The following is a 25405-nucleotide window of genomic DNA, read 5'->3' as shown; positions in this document are numbered from 1 at the left end:
CTTTAATTACATTAGCCAAACAGACATTGGTTAAAGCACTGCATGTAGTATGCAAAATAATAATAATAATAACAATAATAATAACATCAACAACAAAACACAAAATGATAAAAACAAAATAGGCTTCATAATATCTTGGCTTTCATAATTTATATATATGTATATACATATATATAGCTGTGTGTGTATATATATATACTGTAGACATATAATATAATATGTATATTTATAATATAATTCAATGTAATATAACATATGTTATGTCATATTAAATTGTATTATATTTTACATATACATATTATTATGAAGAGATATATATACATACATATAGATTATATATGTGTGTATATATATATCTTCAACCCATTGTCAATGTATTGTTTTTGAAAGTATTTAAATACAAAGAAACCCATTGAGAATTAACAGATTCATTATATCTCAAAAAATAAATAGCTATAAAACCCAGAAGTGCTGCTTGTTTCGGCCCATGAAAACCTTGCTTCTTGTTGTTCACAGAAGATCAAATTATGATTTTATTTACTCATGCTGAAAACGTTTTACTCCACGTAATGCAATGAGAGCATATGGGGAGTAAAGCTTTTTCAGTGTAAGGAAAGGGATTAGCATCTGGTTCTTATACTGATGTACACTATTGACATGAGGTTTAACTTAAAGAACTTAATATTTTCCATTGTATCTACCTATACTTCAGAAATAGATTTTTCTCAATTTATTGATGCTGACTGGTAACTTTCTAGGAAAGGAGACCCTCTGAAAATCAATGGCATTGCTTACAGAGTAAGGCACAATTCCACATGAGTAACTATAGTCCATCAATTTTTAATTTTGCACATGAATTTACAGATGCCTGAAGTTCTCTACCTAAGAGATATTGCTACTAGCCTCTACATGGTCTTGTGGTGCCACTATTAAATGAACTTGACAGCTTAATTCTCAGCTAAATACAAAAAACCAAAGGGTATATATAATGCTACCTTATTCTGCAGTGATTTGGTAGGAGAGTGTTTCTATTGAAGCCAATGACAAAACTCCCAATTCATTCAATTTTACAGTTTTGGGCACTAGACCATATGAGTGCATAATAATTACAAGCATCTGTAAGCATTTGCTTTTGTTAAATCTAAAGGATACAAATACATTCAGCCCTCCCAAAGAAACATCTTAGCATGCACTTATGCCAGTTTCTTAGGCTTTGTAACCAGTGAGCATCTGACATGGAGATGTGAAAAGACAACCAAATGTGGTCAGCTCTCAAGCAATAAGATTATGGAGGTACTAAACAAATACATTTCTGTGATTAAATATATACTGAAAATGTATTTTCAATATAGACAGTAAGTAGGTTATATGAAAAGGAATGTGTTAGTAGTTAAGAGCCTTTCTTTTTTTTGGTACAGTCATACCTGAAAGGAGAAGTAATTTTTAAGGCTGCATGCCCTAGAACAACTGTTTAAATATGGTAACAATTTCTATTGCTATTTTAAGTACATGCAGATTTAATTAAATCAAATTATCAGGGATGGGCTATTTTGCTGGCATCACTCAGTCTTGATTAACATCCAGATTTCTTATTTTACTTTATCATACAGTTTCTCATTTCCCCCTACTTTAAATAACTCTGACCACAAATCAAAACCCCATGACTTATTCTAGAGATTGGAGGGAGAAATCTTTAAAATTGGTGACCAGTATACACACACAAATGCAAGCTAAAAGGTAGGGCTTGCAACAGTTACTTCTTGATTTGAAAACTTTCTTCTGTTTTTGGTGTAACTATCATGAAACATGCTCACAACATCTAAAATCCTATTTTCTTTCCTCACTTGGAAGTTGTCTCAGGCTAGTTTCATGGTTTTCAGGCCAGTCCCTATTCATCACATTAAATCTGCTATCAAATTCAGATTGAGAATTATTTTTTAAAGGATCTTTCTCCTTTAGCCAGAAAAACCATAAGTTTTTCTAAACCTACTTTGCTAGCAGCCAATGGGAGTTTTGCCATTGTCATCTAGGGGAAGGTTGGGGGATTTCAGGTCTCCAACGCTCTCTAACTAATCCCTGTTGAGAACAAATTTTATCAATGTGAGCCATCTGACCTGTTACCCTTACCACTTTGTTCAGAGATCCACCGTGATGCAAGCAGCCTCATTCAAATAATTGGGTTAAACGGTGTTGGCTGTGGTGCCATTCACTCAGAATCCTTTCTCTCCCTTGACAGTGCCCACAGCAGAAGAAACCTGTGATTCACCCTGGCACAACTTTACTCATGTAAGTAGTTTTACTGATCTTGTAAGGAGGCCAGTTGACATCAAAGGGCCCGCTGACACAAATAACCATTCTGTGACATCCGATGATATAAATAAGAGTTCTGGGGCACCCAATTTTAAGGCCAAGTACAAAGACCAGTGAACTAAATGGTATCCTCAACAACTCTCACAGACTGTGTCCCTGCTCCTGATGCTCCAAAGGCTGGCTCTACTTCTAGAAAAATCGACAGAAATTCTGCCACATGCTTCAAATTAGCAGGGCCAAGAACTTTGTTAAAGTTATAAAGATAAATTGTTTGTGCATCTTTTTTTTTCCTGATAATTTTCCTACTAGCATTTGGTATCCCTCCCTTTCCCTAGGAAGAAAACACAAAAATCCCAACAAACTTCTGCAAATAATTTAAATCAGAAAGCCTTGATATTTTACAGAACACTTTAGTGACAAATTTAGTGTTTAACCAATTATATTTTTTCAACTTTTTTTTTTTTGCAAATTGCAAACAAGTCTGTAAAAAACTGTGTTGTATAAAAAGTACATAAATGTATAACCCATTAGCTGTACTATGCAATCTAAATATTGTGGAATAAATTAGATAGAAAACTTAGCTATACGCATGTATGTTGATACCTATTCAACAGAGGAAAGGGCTATTTTTTTTCTTTCTTTCTTTTTTTTTCTTTTTTTTTTCCCTTTTCATTTTTATCTCTATAGATACGGACAAATACGGACATGCGCCCATGCGCACATACATATGCACACGCAGAGAACACACACGCACACATGCACACACAAACAGTTTTGGCTGACAAAAAATGAAGGCCCTGATTACACTGTTTAAACATGGTTCTTGCCATGAAGGTGCTAACACACTATCCCTAGCCAGTGTGACTGGGTTATATTGTGCTATCTTTTTTCTTTTTTTTTATTTTTCTTTTTTTTTTCTTTTTTTAACAGACTGTGCTCTCGACAAGACAGGGAGCCGTGTTAGTACTTCTTTCCAGGAGAGGCATTTAGAAGCCTGTCCCATCAGAAGGCAGCTAACTGGGGCTTGGTTCGGCAAACCTATGAGAGTCTGAAGCTTCAGGCTCAGGGTTATCAAACTCAGTGTAAACAGGGCCTAAAGGTTTCTCCCATTCCCTCTTATCATCTCCCCCTACCCAAAGACAAATGTAAATTTAACATTCTTTTAAATATGAAAGCGAAGATTTTTTTTAAAAATGACAACTATCTACCTATGCCCTACGGGTTGGACCCTTCAGGTTAGGTGTTGACACTGAAAATTAGGTCTTACAGGTAACACGCAAACCCATTAAGAGTTGTCATGCTAGAGGGTGGTGGTTGAGAAAGCCAGTATTTCAGCAAAGACTGTATTTCAAACAGAAATCCAACCACAATTGCCATTTTCTGTATATTTGCAGGAGCAATGGTGGACAGGGCCCAAGGCTGCTTGCAATTTTACATCAACACTTTTTAAGTGTATACCAGCATCTCTTGCACGAATACCAGCACTTTAGGTTTCTCTTGCACAAATACCATTTTGAACATGTAGCCTCCCACCTGGCAGTAAGAAACAAAAAATCTTTTAACATACTGTGCTTTGCACACAAACATTCATTGTTTTAAGAACAGTAAAATGAAGCCAGAAGTGCTTATACCTTTTGTATACATACATATATACATACAGGAATATATACATATATATGTATATCCCTTGGACAAAGTTGTTTCCCTACAATGCACATTTGCTATGCATCAGGGCTGAGTTTAGTGTTGTACATACAAAACAGTATGATTATGCTCAGATGGACCTCAGATCCAAGCACTTTGGATCCAAATCCCAGGGATTTTCTGGGCTTACTTCAAATGGTGATTTTTTGTTGAGGGCACTATTTGAATTTAACTGGTTAACAGATATTCTAGCCTGAATGTAATCAACCCACTGACTCTTAATTCAAACCCTAACTCATTACAGGTGAATGGTACCAACCACAAACAGACTTTATAGAGGCTTGCACAAATGTCTTTGGTGTATGTGTCTATTCATTTTAAGGTACAAAATAATAATACTTATTATAATAATAAAAATAGCTATTTTGTGTGCTGTAGCAGTTCTTGTATAGCTCACAATAAGTGCAGCTCTCAACCCCTCCCACACCCAACCACCCTCCCTTGAAAATATTTGTTAAATAAGGATTAGACAGGTCAGACACCATTGTAGTGCAAATAGTAAACGATTAAAAATTTTTTTTACAAAATATAGAAATGTTTGACTCCAGCAACTGGACAAACATGTTCCTTTCAAGTATCTCTCACCAAAGATTTTTTTTTTAAAACAAGTTACTTCCATTAAAAAAAAAAGTCTCTCTGGTTTTTTTTTCCTTTCTCTCGCAGGTAAACAGTTTCAAACCATCTAGGTTGCATAGTTCTAACATTGTAAGCACCTTTACAGAATGTAACTTTTATTCTTTCATTAATTTTTTGTTCCGCTTTTTTTTCTTCATTTTTCTTTTTTCCTTTTTTCTTTTTTTTTTTTGTAAATGTAGTGCAGAAGATGAAGGTGTACACACCTGCACACTATTGACCCTTGATCAATGTTAAGTATGTGTATTGTGTTTGTATGTATAGAGACATGTATATAAATACATAGCCATATATAAACAAACACAAACACTTCACACCTACTCAGTTGCTTTGTAAATGTGGGGGGAAAGCGCCAGTGACTACAGTGATCATACACATGGCTTTTCATTGACCTTTTGGACTTTGTCCAAATTTCTGCAGGTTAGATGAGCTGCTACCATGGCTTGACCTGATGGGTAACTAAGGGAGGGAACAGAACTTCCTTCCCCTAGTAGTAACTAATGTTTAGTATACTATGTAATAAGATAAGGAGCATACTGAAAGGAAGGGGAAATCCCCAATCCATACCACCATTTTGACCTATCTTATTCAAGCCCAGCTTCATGACATTTTCTTTTCTTCCTTTTTTGTAGCTGAAGTCTTTTCTGATCCTCCATAAGTCTTTTTTTTTCTTCTTTTTCTCTCTCTCCCTTTTCTTGCTCTCTTCTGTTTTTACTTATATTTCTGATGATTATTTCACTCAAAAAAGATTATACCATGTCTGGTCTTTCCTCTTCTTGGGCTTTTGATACATTTTCTACTTAACAAGAAGGGTCTTGTGCGCACTTGCGTCTACGAACAGCCACACTCCTCCACAATCATATTCTGTATGTCTTTCTTAATGATGTTCTGGCCATCATCGTAGTAGAGCATGGACATAGGCCGGAGCTTGGTGGGCACACAGCATGATTTGAGGTTGGCAAAGGGGCTATGGCCCCGCATGCGGTAGTGGTTGATGACAGTGGAGTGGAAAGATAATGATGAGCCAGATGTGCCTGCTATGTGGCTGGGACACTCTCCTTCGCAGTAGTTGGCATGATAACCTGTAGGAGCAATGATCCAGTCACTCCATCCTATGTCCTTGAAGCTGACAAAGAACTGCTTCTTGCAGCAGATGTTGACTTTGCCATCACACTCCAGGCCTCGTCTCCGCCGCCTGTGCTGGCGATCCTCTGAGTGCCGGGCAAGCATCATCAAGAAGGGCCGATGTGATTGCTCCTTCTCCTCTTCTCCTGTGAATTCTCCAGCTTCCTTTTCTTTCCCTTCCCCATCATCTTCCTTTTTCTTCTTCTTACCCAGTAGCACCAGGCTGGCTCCAGTCTCTTGACACAGGTCACAGGCAATCCGCACATCCAAAGAGCTCTTGCCTTGGTCCAGGAGTCTCTGGACACTGCTGGAGACAGGGAAGATGTGCCAAGTGCTCTTACGAGTGTCCACTGCCTTTTCTGAAATCAAAGTCTCACTCTTTTCACCTTTCAGCCCCCCATCCTCTGTATCTTCTGCTCCTTCAGAATTGCCTTTTGGCTGCCGCTGCTGTTGAAAAAGGCGGATGGTGACTTTCGTCCTGCTCCGGTTGGCCTTGGAGACCTTCAGGAAGAGCCACACTTCAGCATGCTCCACCACCGATAATTCACTGCCTTCCTTGGAAATCTCAAAGTGCAACATTTTCTTGGCTGTGCCTGATTTGGTAAATGGAAATAGACAGGAAGAACTTGTTAGTATGTCTGCTTGCATTTTGTTAAAGAGACTTCTGTTACTTTTTCCACGGGCATGAAGTGCCCCAGGTTTTCTATTTGGTTCTTTAAATTTTTATGTATCTTCTGTTCTAACCTTCCTTCACCCCCTCCTCAATTTGTATTTTGTGAAAATTCTCTGTTTAGAAAAGTATACCTTTGCCTGATTTCCAGCATATTTTAACCAGAGCATTTTTCGTAGTAACAATGTAAAGGATTAATGTAATTAATGTAAAGGATCTCATGGCAAATAAGCACCAGTGGCTGCCAAGGTTTGCTTAAGCTGTCTTTGTGATCACTGTGAGCTGAAAGGCAAAAATGCTTTTTGATGGGAGTCCATATGTACCATATGCAAAAAAAATCTACACCTAATATCTGGTTAGAAAATAAGGTCCAGTACTACCAGTTCTTTAGCAATACTTTGAAAATTATGTGGGGAAGAGGTTTTCACTTTCTTCCTGCATAAAAATACATCTTTCATTTGCATCTTAAAATGAGTTGTAAATATCTATTGTTTCAAAAACAAACACATGCTAAAATATGAAGCTCCAATTTAAGAAGTTTTCAGAGTTATTTTGTAAAGAATTGAAGAATTGCAGCAGGCAGACTTTCATCCTGTTAGCTGTAGATCCTGTTCCTAATTTAACGCACTGTACTTGCTGTGATTATAGTAATGGTGAATACACTGAGAAATGAGCTAAAGAACTGTATAATTATGGGGATGGTTCTCTGGCATAATTGTATCAACTTGCTGAGATGTCATTATGATGATTGTGATGGTGAGGAGGTGTTTCTCAGATACAGAGCTCATATCCCTGGCAGAAGCTGGAATGAATAATGAGGGCTGTTTAATGATTTGATCACTAGAGCATGAAGTTAAGAGAGAATGAATTAGCTGGGGGGTGGTGGTGATATTATTTTTTCAAGAGAGGTACTTTTCTATTTTCTTGACAAAGAAAAAAGCCCTAATGATGTCTTCTGTTCCTTCTCAGCATGGAGGCCAGGATGGACTGGGGTCACAGATTTGCAATGTACAGATATCTGGCCTTAGTGAGAAAGAAACAGTATTCATAATTATCAAATTGTCATTAATATTATTCTTGAGGTACCCATAGTTGTTTAATTTTCTCTGCAGCAAATTTTCTGTGTAGCAATTCTTCTTGTCAGTGAACTGTAACTTTGCAGCCTAAGACCAGAAAGTGGTGATTAAAACAGAAGTAGCAGGACACACAGGAAAAGTTGCCCTCTTTGTAGCAAGGGTCTTCTCCACTGCTTCCCACTGCAACTGAATTCACCACTATAGGCTCCCTGACCATTTCCCTATTTTCCCATTCTCAGCTGAGACAGGACTGGAGCAAAATCACAAGAGACATCTACCTTGTGTTCACTTGCAAATTCAAGAGTTGCTGATTTCTGAAGTTTGTAGGCAGGCTGTGCTGCCCCTTGAGCTACCTGTTGCTTTTCTTCTCTGTTAAGTACTAGCACTGACACATTCCGCTTTCCCTCGTGTCATTCCCAGGTCAAAGAGAGAGACATTTCTGAAGTACAGTGTCCAAAGGGCATAGTGTTTTGTTTTTGTTTTCCCTCTAAGTGAGAGTGTGAAATAGTAGACTTTAACTGTCACTGAGATATGGAAACACATGGTTTGTGTTAAGTGGTTCTCACAGATGGCTGATGCCAGTCTTCAGAGTGAGTTACATTAATTTCTTTTTTAAAGGAAGTAGCTTATAAAAAAAACAGAGCAAGCTGACCAGTACTGTGAGGCATGATAAAAGTACTCTTTTTCTATTATTTTTTAATTGATTCATTCAATAATGACTGAATGGCTAATGCTGGGGTTTTTTCTATTCTGGTAATCAAACTATGTCAAAGCTGCAGCTGTGTTTGAGCAGAGGTCAGGTGATAGACACCAATCTCAGTCCTGGCTCAGTTTCAGAGCATGAGGAGTTGCCCTCCAGTCCAAAGGAAGTCCAAAAGGCTGGTTGCCTTGTACACAGGGTGTTATGGAGTGTTCTCTCAGAGAATGGATACTTCTAAGGGCTGTGAGAACCAGACAGACTCTGGCTTTATTTCCCCTGACTCGCCCTCCTAAAGCTTCTAACTTTACGTTATCCCTTTCCAGTCCTGATGAATCCTTTCTGAGGGGGACCTGGACTTAAAAGGAACCTGAAGGCAGGTGATGTGCCAAGGGTGGGCTGCTGCCAAACCAAGACTCTCTATCCAACCCATTCTGCTTGCTGCCTCTACCCAAGCAAACCTTGATGGAAAAAAAGGTGGTTTAGATCAAGCTGCAGAAGGTCTTCTGGCACCAGCAGCCTCTTCCCAGCTGCTCTCTTTCCCCAGAGATCACAGACTTCTGTGTGGAATAAGCATGAATTGCTGGGAATTGCCATACTTATTTTGCATTCTTGAGAAACCAAGCTGGGCATGGACAGCAGTTCTGGCACTAACAGGGGTCCTGTGCATGAGCAGATCAACTGCACTGGAGGCATGAGAAGCTCATCTGTGCTGGAAATGGACAAAACACCTGGTCTGGTCATCTGCTCTGGAGAAAGCAGGTAGGGTGTGCAGACCTGGCTCAACAGTGGAAGAAGCTGTGTGACCCATCTAATCTAAAAATCCAGGCAGCCCTGAATTACAGAATAACCTAGCGCTGTTAAGTGCTAGTGCATGGTATTTCACATTCTGCTATTTCCATCCTAGTGGGAGTTGAAAATAGTTACGAAGTGACGTATCTGCAACAGCAAATATTCACATTATCTTTTGCACTGGCCAGAAGTGTAGTGATGCAAGCAGTCTTTTTGACAAATATTACATGAAAGAAATAGGACCTCAAGAACCCTCTTAAATAGCTTTTCAGATGCTCCTCCATGTATGAAAGTAGAATTCTTCCTCATTACTAAAAATATTTGAACAGTATGGTGAAAGTACATGAGTACTTGCTTTTTCTTTACTTAAGGGAAGTGAGCTTGAACAAGGTAGCCTAAGACATGTTCTTATACAGGGATAACAGCCTCCTTGTAGGTTGTTAGCTACAATAACAGCCTCTCTGGATGTCGTTAGCTGCATTTTCAGAAATAAATGGTGGATTAAGAGTCTAAAGAAAAAAGATGCAGGAAGCTTATCTGAGCCTAATATTTCTGAATGAAACAAAATCCTGAAACCTGTATAGCTAATAAAAGGTTTTATAGCAATTAAAAAACACTTTCCCTTTCATAGGTCTTTTTAGAAGGAGACTGGGAATGGTGCAAGGTTGAGGATAAAAAGCATGCTTTCACATTAGGAAAAAACGAAGCTTTTCTGAATTCTCTCCACATTCACAACTAGTTTGTTGCGATCACACAGCACAAATGGTATGAATCCTGCGGTTTTTAAGAGGTCACTGTTCTCAGACAAGCTCATTTTGAAATCAGAGTTTGGCCTGCTCTAAAACCAAATTGAGACCCTAGGATCTGACTTATTATGGTTACACATTCACTTTATAACAGGATCTTTGTTTCCAAAAGCTTCAGTGCTACAATAAAATAAATTCTTCAAGTGTTCTGAGACAAAAAAAATTTAAAAAAAAAATCTATATTTAAATTTCTCCAGATATTTCTTAGGGATTTAGCAGTCTTTCTTTTTAGGTTTGAATTAACGGTCAGGATTAAAGCTTTGGAAATATATACTGTTCATCAAACTGAAGGTAAAAGGGAGACTCTGAAATTTGGGGATGCTATCACTTCCATAATTACATTTTGTTTACCCTTTTGTCCTGCTGTTACATTTGCCATGGCTGATTTGCAAGGGTCTTTTTCCATTTGTAATCATCCTGCTCCTCCTGCCTGACTGCTGAGGAAAGACCCACAGCCCAGCAGTGATAATGCCTTCATCACTTCCATGCTCATATAAACAGCAACGTCAACAGCCTGGATTGTTATCATAGCAGAAGGCAGCTGAAAAAGGAGACAAGGGATTACTTTGGGCTCCTTTTGATTGCTTTTCCTCATTTCCCTTTCCCAAAATATTGGAGAGGCCACCTCTCTGCTTTACTGCTGAGGAAAGTCCCTTCCAGAAGGAGGGCTGTGATGCCAAAGGAGCAGTCTAGCAGGGCAAGTGACACCAGCAAATGATGTGAGAAGTGGTTAAAAATACAAGCTCTAAGTAGTGCATATATGGTAAAAGGTTTAATGGAAGGAGTTACTGAATGGAAAGAAAGTGTAGCAGTATATATAGCATGGGAGTTTTCTCATATCTGTTTTTCTCTTCACCAGTGCTCACGCACCTTTTTAGGAGAGAAACCTGAACATTCAAGCAGAGGGGAGCCTACACAGGTACCCTCCTCTCCACCTCTGGAAGGGCTGGCCAGGGCTCGCACAGGACTCTGCAGTCAGCACCTCCTCCCAGGCAGCACACGGGTGATGGGCATGGCACAGTAGCCCGTGGAGAGATTGGCAGAGCCCTTGAGGGCCCAGGCACAGGGGGACTAAAGGGACAGCCCTGCATGAGGCAGCTGATGCTGTGCTCCAGCAGGGATCTGCAGGTCCGGTGTGCTCTTCCTCTGAGGCTAAGAATCCTTCCTTCAGTATGGCTGGCTTTACCTATACTGTTGAAGTGCCATTATTTGCAATTTGCAGCAGGATCCAAGATCAAGCCCTGCTAGTTCAAGCTATATACATATACTAGGTGGGGTCAAAGCTATACAATTGAGAGTATCTTCTTTTGAGTATAATGTGAAAATATTTAATTTTTTTTAACCTATGTGCTGTTAAATTATTAAGACTTTTTCTTTCATATTGAAAGCAATTATTCTTTGTGACATTATAATGTGGCTTATTCTTAATTTCTCTTAATACACAGGATTTATTTTCCTTTGAAAAATGCTCGGTGTGTAAGAAGGTGCTGTCGCTTTAAATATCTATGCTTCACCGGTGCTCAATTTTGAAACGTTTTTACATTATACTGTAAGTGAACTGTTTTTCCATACAAAGCAAGCTTTTTTTTCCTTTTTTAGTTGCTAACTTTACTACTGCCTATGTTTAGATTTGGGGGAATTTGTACTGCGTGCCAATCTGTAATTACATTCAAAAGCATCCTTCCCTTCACTTCTCATTTCCGTTCCCCAGGAGACAGAAAAAAAATAGGTTACTAGAAAGGTTCCTCTAAAGAGAGTGAAGAGAAGAGCATGGTTATTGAGAGATAATTGCTCAAAATGTTTACTAATGAGTGACCACTGGAATTAGATTAATTCTTTGCAGCGTAGAATTTATTCAGAGAATTTAGTGTTATCGTCTGGTAATTATCCCCTAGGCAGACTGATGATTGCAAATCTCCTATTGCCACAGTTAGACAGTGGCCATTTTTGTGAATACATTTCAGCCTATGGATCACTGGCAAACAATTTATTCTGATTATTCATTATCCGGCATATGTGACCAGTCATACAGGTCGCACACTTTTATTCCTGCTCCCTCACTGTTGCCTCTTACAGTTGGAGGAGAAATTATGGCACAATTAATACCTTATCTTCATGCTCACTTACCATTAGCTGCCAGAAAAGGGAGATTTTGTTGTAAGAGAAAAATAAACCAAAAAAGAAAATCAGGAAAAAAGAACTATTCCCTGAGTGCTCGTGGGGAAAAAAAAAGCAGCAGCGACTTTATTTAAATACCTTTTCTTGAAAAGTTAACCCAAAGAGGCACTGACAAGGTCATTCAGAATGTGAAATAATTCAGTTCTAGTGAACCTTGACTCTCCTCTGCTATTTTGTTAGGAAGCACTTTACATCCACAGCTTTGAGTTCTTTCCAAACTGAAAGCCCTTCCCCCACATGGCTTCAAATATTTAGAAACAAAAAAGGTGTTTGTTTGGTTGAAGTGGTTTTTTTTTTTTTTAATTTCATTTCTTCATTTACATCTAAAATAGCTCAAGCAAAGTTTAGGATCACTTGCACCATTAAAATATTCCAAGGTAAAACAATCCCATGGCTTCCTTTTTTTTTTTTTTCTTTTTTTTTTTTTTTTTGAGAGAGCAATTTTTTTTGTGCATACTTGTAATAATTTGCTCTAAATTCTAAAGTTAAGTGGATCAGAGGCTGCCTGTTTGTTTTCATTAAATATTTATTTTCTGGGCACTGAGGCCCAAATCCCAGGCCCACTGAAATGAATAACAGAACTTCCAGTTGCTTCCAGTAAACTAAGCTTCAATCCTGTATCAATGTTGCAAAGCTCTGTTGCATTAAATGAGATTGCCTTCTCATAGGCATATCTCTATATATAGATATAGACATAAGAATTCCTCAGCATGAATCACTTACATGTATGCAAGGCAGATATATCCTGCACAGAGGAAAACACATGAATGCACATCCTTGTCTGCAGGAATGGTAAGGGTGCAAGCAGAGGTATAGGAGCATGTCTGCCCTGGTATACCTGCGTGTAAGGACATACGTGTGCTTAGACACACATACAGGCAAATGCATATTCAGATATTGCCTACTAGCACACAAAACTGTGGGCCTGGCTACCCAGAGATGGACATGTACAGTACTTTCTTTTTCTCAGGTATGTTTTTCTAAACTGGTTCCCACCTTGATAGATTCATTTGTGCTTTCTCAGGTTGCTCTTTAAACCAACCAACCACTCTTAATTCTCACTTTTTTGATACAGAGAAGCAGATCAATACTTTGGCTTTCCTCTTCTGGAAACAGTTTGCTTTCATTTGCTAAACTTGAAATCTTTGATTTGGTATGCCGGGGGGGAAGGGGGGCGGTAGGGAAGAAAAAACAACAAGGGAAAATAGGCTTGTTTTCTAAAAGCTGAGGACACTGCATTAAAAAAATGATGTGAGCAAATCATCTCATAGGATGATTCATGGTCACATTTCTCAGTATCTTGTAAAAAAAATAATATTTATAATTTCTGATCTGTCTAGATTTCCAGTACTTCTAGCATCCGTCTTTTACTCCTCTACCTATTTCCTTCCTGCATTATTTTCCTTGCAGCTTTTCACTCCAGTGAATCTTTGCCTTTTAAATAAACTAGAAGAGAGAAAGGATCCCCACTCAGAGCAGCTACAGATAAGCATAAATATCTCTGGGATTCAGTATCCAATTAGGTAAAATAAGTGTGCGGGAAGGTTGCCTCGTGCGGAGCAAAAAGCCTTTGGAGTGTGCCCTCTCGTGGCCGTTCTTTATTCAGCATGAGTACTTGTACCCTTAAATACAATTCCTTTCAAAAGAAAATTGTCGAAATTAGTCAAAATAAATAAGCGACGCATCCTTTGGGGTTTTTTTCCTCCTGTACTGCCATCTCGGTTGTATAGGGTAGGTATCTTCTGGGAAAAGACATGAATATATACATACATGTATCCCTCTGCACACGAAGGTAGGCATCACATGATCAAGTCAATTCACCTGGAATTCTGTATGAAGTGGTACAAAACAGTGCAAGTGGTCTAAAGAGCTGTCAGACTTCTCTTTTTTTTTTTTTCCCCTGGAATTTCTCTTGAAGATAAATCTTTAGCTTTCCGTATTTCCATCTGATAATTCCTGTCACCTTCTCGGGGGCTGATGTTAGCAACCCATCTCATTGGTAGTTTAGTTGCCAGGATCAAATTGAGTTGGCAGAATCCCAGAACTGCCTAATAAGCTGTCTACTTAAAATAATGAACGAGTTAGTAGCCAATAATTTTTGTAAGTATTGAGTATCTCTGTTGCTGAACCTGTTGGATTCGCTTGTCACAAAATTATATGACCCCTCTCCTCAAAAAACTATTTTTAAGACTTTGAAGTAACACACAGAACTCTGGCACAGCTTCTCTTACAGCAGAACTAATCAACATTAGTAATCTTAGTTTGATATGCAAGTAGAAAGTAATTTTCATGTTTTACTTGTAAGAGTGCCAAAGGACAGTAGGGTGCATTTGTAACTTTTGCCCAATACTCACAGTCATTAGTTTTGCAGAGATCTGTCTGGATTTGTTAGCTGTGAAAACTACCTGCCAACTATTTTGCTGCTTTCCTCGACATAACTACACCTGTTCTTCAGACAGTTTACTCCATTTATTTCCCCTCTAATTGTCTGAAGTCTGTGCTTGTTTGAATTTTGGTCTGTTTTAGAAAATAGCCGTCTCAAGACAGAGCCGCATGCACAGGGTGCTGCTTGTTCATTCACTCCACTTCTTTGTATGTTTGAGAATATATGGCTGATGAAAGGTGGAAATACTACTTTTTTATAAAGGCAAGTAGTAAATGGGGCATCTGAAAGACACGGGGAAAGGCTTGTTTATGTCAAGTGATACCCAAAGAAACAAAAAGCCTAAAGACTTATTTTGCTTTTTGCAGACATTTTTTGATACAATATGAGATGTTTTCATTCATTTCCATTGATTTCTTATTGCCCTCTATTGAGGCACAGTGAGTTTGATGTTAAAAGCAGGAAACACATTAACCCGGCTGTGAGTGGAACATGTTTGTTCTCCAGCTTGGTGTTTAAACTTCTTCATGCTATTCCCAGTTCCCACAGAACGAAAAGTGGAGACTGTCCCTGTGGCTATATTCTACTCCTGTCTTTTTAACTCATACTTCCTATATGACATGTCATTTGCCTTTGTTTTTTGCCTCACTTTCCTTTACAGTAAAAAAATACTGGTTTAATATTTGATAGGAATAACTGCCAGTGCACAAGAGGACAGGATCTCAAGAAGGGTTTGCTTAAGTTGTTGCAGCATTGGCACCTGTAAAATGTGGTAGATCTTCTGATGTTAGCAAGTCACCAGATGAATGGCTGTAGATGAAGAATATGCTTCAGTAATCGGAAGTTACTCCACAGAGTGGATTTATCATTTCCATTATAAGCCCAAACCAGAGCTCAGTTTTTAGGTTGCTAATGGTCCCAAATCAAAGAGGTATGGAAAGGCAGCAGGTATGGAAAAAATGGACAGAGCAGCCCTCCTGCCTGGGCTTCCAGGATCATCTTAGTACGAAGAAATAGAACTGTGGCAGGGAGGAGAAGGCATGAGAACACAGTGGATGCCCCTGTCCTGCAGCTCCATAGCGTTAAGTCCTCTTCAAGTAATTTGTCAGCAGCAGTAGGACAACGCTATGTAAATCAGGCTGAGTGACAGAGTTGGTGGCTGGTGGCGGAGGATCGGTGGCAGGATGATTGGCCAGTGTGTGGGCAATGGCATGATTTTTCCTGCTCACGTGACTGCAAGAGCCAATGGCTTCAGGAGCCGCTGTTGGAGGGTATTGTACAGAGTACGCATATATCAAATTCCAAATTCCTTTGTGTCAGAGCTCAGGAGAGACAATAATGTGTTTACAAATGATTGCGACGCACACAGTGAAGAGAAACCACTGTTCATGCCATATGTGTTCCACTGTGCTCAGAGCGAGCTGCTGAAAACCAGGTGGGGAATCCGACTCACAGACAGCTTAGAGGTTTCCTTGCTTTTATAAATTCATTTCTAAACTAATGTTGAGCTACCCCTGCTTCTAATGACCTCTGGCACTGACACCTACTCTCTGCTTTCTGAAGTGGAGGGGATGGAAAAACTGAAAAGCCTGAGCTCTCATGCTGAAAGAACTGATAATATGTATATTGACAGGGACTCCAAAGGCAAGGGCTCCTTGTACAGTTGGAAATCAGACAGCCAGCAGGAATGTCTGCACTTAAAAGCATGCACACTTCTTGTGCATGGCTTCCCTGCAATCAGAACATCTGAGTCAACAGGTTTTCAGGACTGGAAACTCTGAGTGTTGTCTTAATTGTTTATACTGCTGCAGCAAACTTTTAAACAAAAATGCTTGGAGTTCCTTTGCATACTTTGCCTACCATATGCTGTACCAAACAAAACAATGACATTCTTTTAAAACCGTCTTGGCAACAGGAAAAATGCTTTGGCTAGACAGCATCATAAAAAGTTGCTGTTAGTTAGATGATAGACTTATTGCAAGTAACTGCTATTGATGCATGCATTAGCATACCCACATACACTAACAGATTTATGTGCAGATACACATACGTTGAATTAAAATGGGTTCTGGTCCTATTCATGTAGGAACAAGACAGCAAAGTACAACTTTGGAGCTGTTTCCTATGGGCAGTTTATGTGAGACTTAAGACTTTACTTACTACCTATATTCTGAGCTCTTACTGCCTAAGAGTTAGGGGAAAAAAGCTGTGAAAGAGTTCAAAATACACCCTACCAAGGTTGCATTTTTGGCAGGAGTGTTTTAGGAGCAGAATCTTTTTTCCAGTATGCAGAAGTCTGCATTACAAATTGGATCAGCTACAGCAACTTGTCCAGTTCTATTGAAGTCATCTGACAGTCCCTGCAACATTTTATTGCCAAAGATGCTGTGTTAAATTAAAAAAAAAAAAAAAAAAGACAAAAAAAGAGGGCAAAAACCCACAAAAAAGCCATCTCATTTCTAAAACTTACAGCTGCTTCATCTGATTTTATAACTTCCACTATAATTTTTACATGAAAGGGCTGTTTCTGAAGTAGTTGCAGTTCACTTTCTGCCTTCATAAACTCCCCAAAAGGCTACAGCCTTTTTTCTTTAACCATCAACTCTGCAATCCAGCCCTTTACTGCAAGTACTCTGTATTTACAGGCAGAGTTTGAAGGACCCTGCTGCAGCCTGACTTTATGTTCAAGATTGGTTAGAGAGCTTCCTCCCTGTGTGACTGACTGTGCTTAGCAAGTGTAATCTGTAGCCAAGACTAAGTCAGAAAAATCAAATTCCTTCAGAGTCCTACCCCCCCATCCCATTCCTCCTTCTCCCTTCCCCCAAGTCTCATCCTACAACCTTGCAGAAAACATTATTGCTGTGGAGAAGAAAATAAGTTAATTGCAGTTTTGGCAGACAGGATATTTTTCAGTTTGGGCACAAAGGATATTTTACAGTTTGTTTGTTTTTTTTCAAGCACTCACCTGATTCTGCAAAAGTGATGATTTCTGAGGTTTGCTCCACAACTTCATTCATTTCGGCTCTTCTTCCAACATCATCCTCTATTTCCACATAACCATCCTCTCCCACCTTTCCCACGTGGAGTTTTTTGATGGCATTTAAAAGTGCTGCCTTGGGCACTGGCTGGGTGATATTAGGTCTGTCCCTCAAGTGCAACATATTCAGTATGTGCTTCTTTACTGCTTCCACCATCTCAGGCTGTGAGCTGGGCACATCCTTTGAGAGCGTGGCAAGGGCACATGATGGACAGTCAGTGACTGAACTGTGCCCCTCGGATCCTGGGGTTGGGGAACTCCTCACTATAATCCAGCAAAGCACCAACAGAAATCCTCTCTTCCAAAGCAAAGGCATCCTGGCAGCAAAAGTTGTTGTGATTCCCTTTTTAAAAGGCCCTGCTTTTCCTCCCCCTTCACGAACAGTTTTTTTGGGGGCTGGTTTAGTTTGTTTGTTTGTTTGTTTGTTTTTCCTTCTCTTCAGCAAATTCTCTGGAACAAGAACCAAAAGTTTTCTGTGAAGTTTTGTTTGCAGGTTCCCTCTCTGAATGCAATAAGTGCTGTAGATGTTTGTGGCTGTCAGGGAGAAGAGTTCTGACTCTGTCTCAGAGTAGGAGAGAGACACAGAGAGAGGGAGAGAGAGAGAGAGGACGGATTGGCCTAAAGTGAGTGAGTGAATGAGAGAGGGAGGGAGTTTTGTCTGTGAGTAAAGGCTATGATTAGGAAGGGGGAGGAACAGGCAGGCTGGCTTCCTTATGCTCATTGCTCCCCTAACACACACCTCTCTTCAAATATCACTACTCGTGGTTCCTTCCCTCCCCCCTTTCTAAAAGATCTTCTCATTCCTGTAAATTTACTTTCTTTTTTTTCCTTGTTTTTTTCCTCTCTGTTTGACCCCTCCCCCCCAGCTGTCATTCCCCCCCCCCCCTTTTTTTTCCTTTCTTTTTGTTTTGTTTTGTTTGTTTTATTCCTTCAACAGTATCACCAGCTTAACTAAACAGAGGAAACATGAATGAATGAAAAGAGTGAAATCTTTAACGAGCACCTTGCTCTTGGTCCTGCCTGGTGTTGTTAGGGATAGCAGGAGATGTTAAATAGCTTGTGGATGAGATGGGAATGAGGGCAGGGGCTCTGAATATTCTGAACAGAACATTATTCTGCCTGGAGTAGAAGCAAAAAAAATCTTTTCTGCACACTTCTAAATGCTGGGGGTTATCAACACAGGCAAAAGGTCTGTCAGGCACAAAATAGCACTGTTGTTTGGAGGGCTCTATAATACATGATACACTCCCCAGCTGCAATATGCAGTCAGGCACTGAAAGCCTAAGCAGGAGTTGGTACATATATGTGACATGACATGGTAGTGCCATATAATAGCCCAAGTTCTATGCTAGTCTGTGCCTGGAAGTTCTTGGGTAGATATATTTAGGTTTGGGGTTAATCAAGCAATGCCTGAAAAATGCTTTGAATGTGAAGTGTTACATGTCATCTGGCCAAATCATACTTGCTTCTGACTCAGGCAAAGCCCTCATCGATGCCAATAATAATTCTGTCTGAGTGAAGGCTGAGTAAGATCTTCTACATTTGGCCCATTGTTATTAGAAGGCACTTATTACTTCATTCATTTAAATCACAGAGAGCAATCGTAATATTAGAATAGGACACTGGAAATTAAAAGAAATCTGAAGTACTAGAAGAAGTTTCAACCAGTGTTGGTAGCCCCTTGTCAGTTTATGCCAGGGAGGGCTTTGCTCTGCAGTGAGAAGGCATTCCCTGTGCCACTGCCATGGCTTCAGGTTGTCTTTACATTCTGTATCCTCTCTGTTCTGTTCCTGACCCAGCAAAGTTGAAGTTTGCAAACTCGCTTACATTTGAATTTGATTATGGAAAAATGACAGCTATAACTGTATAAATTTTGATATTCTTCCCTTTCAGGCATTATCTTGTACTGATTTTCTTAGAGCAGCTTCTTCTTTTTTAGTGCTTACCCTCTTTTTTTTCATTCCTTTCATTCTCTCTCTACTACACCTTTGTCTTCTCAGATGGGCTTACCTCCTACCCCGCAAATATTCCACTCGCAGTATATTACTGTCAACCATTGTATTTCACAGTGGAAAGGAGTAATTTATAAATATAGGCATTGAAAGGTCTCTAATTTCCATGAGATGACTACAGGCACATGGGTTAAGAGACAGGCAAGGAATTATAGGTAGAGTAAATGAAACATACAGAAGTAATTGAACAATCAGCCAAAGTCTTACAAATGTTATATATTGCTAGTCCTTTTCAATTAAGATCTTTTATAAGTCTTTTACTGTTATAAGGCATCCACAGTACCCCCTCATCTGTGTTTTACTGACCTCAGTTACTATACTGTTATATACTGTTACACTTACAGGTCTGTCAGCATTATAAACCCTGCAGCCATTCTTATAAACACATCTTTGTAACACAAACCTCACTATAACACATCAAATTTTCTTGGATCTTGTGAACAGCCCAAAGTCTGTTGTAATTATACGAAGTCTGAAAGTCAGCTTGAAATAGAACTAAAAGTTTAATTGGATGAAAAAATAATTTCAGTTGAAAATATGCATTCATGATTAGATGTACTAACAGATGACATAATTAAAGGAGTTATATATAGTTCTAATATAGCACCTATCCTAACAGTGTCTGATGAAAAGTAAGGGAGCGGCATAAATCAAAATAAAATGCAGATAAGTATGTCTGGCTTCTTGCTGTGGGGTATATGTTGCTTGCCATATACTACAGGTACAGTTATCACATACAATCTCTATTACATACAGGTATAGCATATTTTACTTGCATGCCATGATGATGACAGATTAAATGTTAAAGCATAACTTTCTAAAAACCACTGTTTTCTAAAAGAGAGCTTCCAATACCGCTGATACATGGTTTATTTGTACTTACATTTATATACATATATGTACAAAAATATATACAGAAATGTGTTTGAATACATACAGAAATGGTGGCTCAGACTCTTTCTACAAATTACCTGAGCTGCAAAGTTCAGTATATGCATTCATTCAATGTAACCCTAACAGTATGCAACAGCATGCACAGGAATTAAAAGTTTCAGTTTGAAAGGAAAAAAGCTGATTGAAAGTTTTACCTCTCTAGTCCTGACTCTCAGAAGGAGACTGCTGTATTGTGCTTTAAGAACTGCTGAAGTTCCTCTTTGTGGTACTTATAATGCGAAGCTTTATACTGTACTTCTCGTGTGTACACATCACATATAACGTCTGTCAAAAGTGGGCCGGATCACTGTGCTGGATTGGTTAATCCTGTTACATCAGCAATTGACTGTTTTTCCTGTATGAGACATACTTCTTGTAATTAATTATCTAATGGAAACTCCTAATTCTCTAGCATGACAAAATATCGTGGATCAACTTGTGGTGATTTCTGTATCCATTTAAAGACTAGAGCTTAAAATCAGACAAAGCAAACATTATGAGTCAGGAAGATACACTCCAACTTCTATTGCATAGCTAGATATAGATATTATTAGATGAAGATAACACTGTTCTAGTTCAAATACAGTATTTGCCAGATACCTAATTACTACTTTGCAAATTGTTTTCTTCTTCTCACATACTTAAGGATATACCAGATAATTTTTCTGCAAATTTGGACTTTTTTCAAATTCAGGAAAATGCATTTGAGTAAGCATCCTTTGGCTTTGGATGATTTTTTTTTTTTTTTTAATTCAATCTCTGAATAAATATGTCCTTCTGTTTAAATTAGGGATCCCTTTAAAGCTCTTTAAAAAATGAATCATATTGCTCCTGTCCAATTCTCCTGGCTCCTTGACGTGCAGATTGCATCATACTATTAAAAACTGTTTAGACATCTAAAAATAAATTACAATGAATGACAGTTCACATTTTTTGCAAGTGTGGTATTAACACTTGTGGAATAAAATAAAAGGCAATTTTCATTTCAATTTAAATTAATGAAAATCAGAAATAACTATGCCAATTAGGCAGTACAGAAGTAATACACAGAAGGTCAAAAGTAAATCCAAAATCCGTCTCCTTTCTTAAACACATATAATAACTGGCTTTATGTGGTACCATTTATGACAAATGGCATGATCATGCAGTCTTTACTCATTCATAACACCCACTGATTACCAGAAAATCCCCATCCCTCAGATTTTTTTTTTTTTGGCCTGAATCGTACTTATAATTATATTTTTATGTCCTGTTGGTAATGTAACTTTAATCTGTCTTGGAATATGGCTGATCTGGATCAAAGAAAGATTTCAAGCTTTCAATTTACAATGATACCAAGGAGTCCTTATAGCAGCATTGATCCCAACTGGTGTGTGTGCTGTATTCACACAACAGCTTTGGTCGAATGAGAAAAAAAATCAGAAGTTAATGGGAAACATATGACCAGATAGGTTGCTTTGTTTCCTATTTTTAATACGCATATAATAAGTGAACAGGTTGCAGTAGCTTTTTTGCAATCTGAGTTTGGTGGTTCCAGTTGTTACAAAGAACAACGCTTCTTTTTTTTTTTTCTTTTTTTTTTTCTTTTTTGGTATTTCCCCCCCTCTCCTTTCTTTTTCTGCAGGGACACTTGCTTCAAGAAACAGATAACATGTATACCCAGTTAGTCACAGGACTCTATTTTTCGTGAGGATCCTAAACCCAAGTTTTGCCAAATGACTTTTCCACCTTGCAATCCTGTTTTTCTCAGGACCAGGCTGAGTTTGGTTTTAACTGACATCCTAAAACTCTTTGAAATTTGTTGTGTACTGGTGGTGCAGCGCCTGTAGCAATTTGGCAGCAGACATATTCTCAGCAAGAGACCTTACACTGCGCTGGTTTTACGGAGAACAGGAAATTTGCCCCGGGAGTAAGGGAGCTATCTTCTCCCGGAGAGCCAGAGCGGAGCGGTGCCGGCTGTGACCGTCATTCCCCTCCTGGGCAGCGCCCAGCCGGGCCCGAGCTTCTCCCGCTGCGGCGGCGGGGCAGAGGATTCTCGGTGAGAAAGTGTGTGGTCCGTGACAAAACGAGAGGGCTACCGAGTGAAGCACAGCAAGCATGTATGTGATTTATAGCGCAGGATAAGTTCTGAAAGGAGTTTAGGAGAAGTGAAAAGCATTATTCATTTCAGAGCATGCTCCTTATTGCCTCGGGGAGTTTGTGTATAGCTTTACCAAAGGCCTAATGAAAGCTTTACTCGGTGACTAATTTTTTTTCACACCTATTTCTCTCTTTATAAATATTTTTCTCCCCATCCCCCCGGCACTCCTTTTCATTTTGTTGAACACAGCAACACCTGCTGGCAGTGGTCCGGGAGTACTGCTGGAAAGACCCACTGATCTAACTCTTCAGACCAGCTGCCATTAAGCACTGCCAAGCCATATTAATGAGCTGCCTCTATTTTTACCCCTTCCTGCCAGAAAGGGCAATTGCTCTTGGGAAAGACTGTAGCTGGGTTTGGTTTTTTCTTTTTTCTGATTTTTTTTTTTTTTCCTGTCAGCTTCAGAGTCCAGATAATCATTGTTCAGTTGGGATTTCTAATTTAAATTCTGATACCACCAACTGAGACCACATAAAACATTGGAGTGATGCTGAGCCTATCTTTCTGGCTCACAGGCATATTTTAGTTCTCTTCTGGATCAGAAATAACTAAAGGAATGGGACTGAGAAAGAGAGATTAGTACTCCAGCAACCTCTCTTTTTTTTTTTTTATTCTTTTCCTTATTGTGTATTTTAGATTACAAACCACTTTAAAAAATGGCCCAATGCCACTTCATTATTCACCCACTGGATATTGTGTGATTTACTGACTATTTTGGAATCCTGAATTGCATACAACAGTATCAGTCCATCTCCATCCCTGCTTTGAAGAGCAGCCACTAGAAAACACACTGGCACAGATTTCCATGCAAATCAGCTGGAATTTTACTCTGTTGTACCTTATTTTACTGTAATAATAAGAAAAGATGAGACAGAAACTTATATTTAGAAGTTTTATGTTTCTACTTTTATGTAAGTGGACCAATTAAGGCTGATCTTGCTGTTGCTACTAACTCAAATGCCTATGTGCTGTTTAGAGGGGTCAGTGATTTCAATAATAATTAGTGAGCTGGTCAAAAAATAAAGTTCATCTGAGGATAAGAACTCAGCCTAGAGGGTAGGGTAAATAAGAGCTTTCTTGCCTTTCTTTTTGATATTGATGGATGACACTTTTTACAGGGGTCAGGATAAGTATAAATTGTTTTACAAGAACCTTATATAAAGTCAATCTGACAAATAGAAGCAAGTATGTTAATTTTCTTTCTAAACTATACCAATGTCTCCTGACATGTCACCCATTGATATTTTTTCTTGCCAGCTCATGGAACAGTAACAGTGAGCTTTAACAAAGATATTTCATGTCCATGTTATTTTAGCATGTGTGTTGCCTATTTAAACTTAAAAATAAAAGTCAAGGCATATGAATACGTAAACTAGGTGATACAGATGATGTTATTAGTATGATGCAATATGACACAACTATATGTTATAATCAGAGCTTGTTCAAAACTTTTCCTTTTGGGAAAAACCTATTTAAAAAGAGAATTTTCTTGAATTTACAGAGAGAGTATGGACTTAAATTGTAACTGGAGAGAGTAGTCCACAAAACTAAAGTTGTTCATGAAGCTTGTTTGACAGGTGACTTTTTAGTATATTACTGCAAAAGTAATCTTTTTTCTTGATAAACAGTTCTGTAATGTGTAAAATATCTTGAGTGATGCTGTCTTCAAATATATTTTGAGATTATGATTAGAGTCACATCAATTATTTAAACCCCAAAGGGAAGAACTACCAGGTGATAGATACCATTTGGCTCCAAGTAGGGTGAAAGCAATTGTAGGTGAATTAAAGCTATTATTGAAAGTCCACTAAAAATAATTTGCAAGCTGTTGAAATCTTTGACTGATGCTCAAAGCATACATCAAAATAATTTCTTATGTAATGATCCTACAGTCAGTGGAGTTTTATCATATCATTGCACCAACTTCAGAATAATGGGAAGTGGTCTTCTCTGATAAGCCCTGAATTCTCTGTTCTGTGTTCCTTTTACTACAGTTAATCAAATCACAGCACACATAACTGTTTAACAGACTCCTGTTAGTTTTTAGGATCAACTCTTGCTGTCACTGAAGTTAGTGCTGACTGTGGGAGCAGAAGTCAGTTGAATCAAGCTTTGACTCTGAGAATAAGTATAAACCACTGACGGACAGAAAGAGACGCGAAAAGTCAAACCTTAGATAAAAGCTTTTCAGATGATTATTCACTGATGTACTTCCCAAAGTAACATTGCCTGTGGATTTTAGAAAGATTTACGACTGTTTGCAAGAGGAATGTTGCATATGAATTGGGGTAGCTCTTCTTACTTCAGAGATTGAGTTACATCAGTAGGAAGTCTGATGTAAAGTCTATTTGTTTAATTTAACTTCTACATATTCATGTTTAGGTTTTGGCTTTTCCTTTTGAAAACTGATTCCAGTTTTTGTCTGGTTTGAAAGGTACAATTCCATATTGGTTTAGCTCCCTCCGTGATGGGGATATATTTTGTGTACTAAGTTTTGATTACTTATAAATCTGCTGATGAATGGGAGGGAATTGAATGAAGCTCCTAAGTTTTCTCTTTTCATTGAGCTGAACTCAACAAGAGATTACACTGGCAAATCTTCCAAGACAGTCATCATGTACAGGCCATTGGGAAAAGTTGCAGTGTCACATATCAGCAGGTATTCCAATCTGTGAGAGTAACCAGAAGAGAACTGACATAAGTGTCATACTGAGGACACCAAGAAGTGAATTTAAAAAAAGTATAGATTGATCTTCTCCGTGGCTGCTGCTTTGTCACTGTAATGAAGTAAATGCATTCTGCAGTGAAAATTTTAAGAGGAAGCTTGATTGCTTACAACTGTTTACTGAAGAGAGGTCTAGATGGGGACCCAGGAAATCTGGATACTATGACTCTGCCATCAACTGCTG

General features: G+C 38.6%; 1 protein-coding gene across 1 annotated transcript; it reads right to left on the bottom strand.

The window, feature by feature from the left end:
- Positions 1-5326: 5326 nt before the first annotated feature.
- Positions 5327-18424, bottom strand: INHBA (inhibin subunit beta A). Its single transcript, XM_084216812.1, has 2 exons — positions 17340-18424; positions 5327-6365 (listed from the first exon to the last, which is right to left on the bottom strand). Exons 1-2 carry the CDS (start codon positions 18130-18132, stop codon positions 5479-5481), a joined length of 1680 nt encoding a protein of 559 aa, XP_084072938.1. The 5' UTR covers positions 18133-18424; the 3' UTR covers positions 5327-5478.
- Positions 18425-25405: the final 6981 nt, after the last annotated feature.

Source organism: Fringilla coelebs (assembly GCF_963513975.1).
Source record: "Fringilla coelebs genome assembly, chromosome: 1".
NCBI classification, from domain to species: domain Eukaryota; kingdom Metazoa; phylum Chordata; class Aves; order Passeriformes; family Fringillidae; genus Fringilla; species Fringilla coelebs.
The sequence above is the reverse complement of the archived record's forward strand: the minus strand, read 5'-3'. Positions and strand labels throughout refer to the sequence as shown.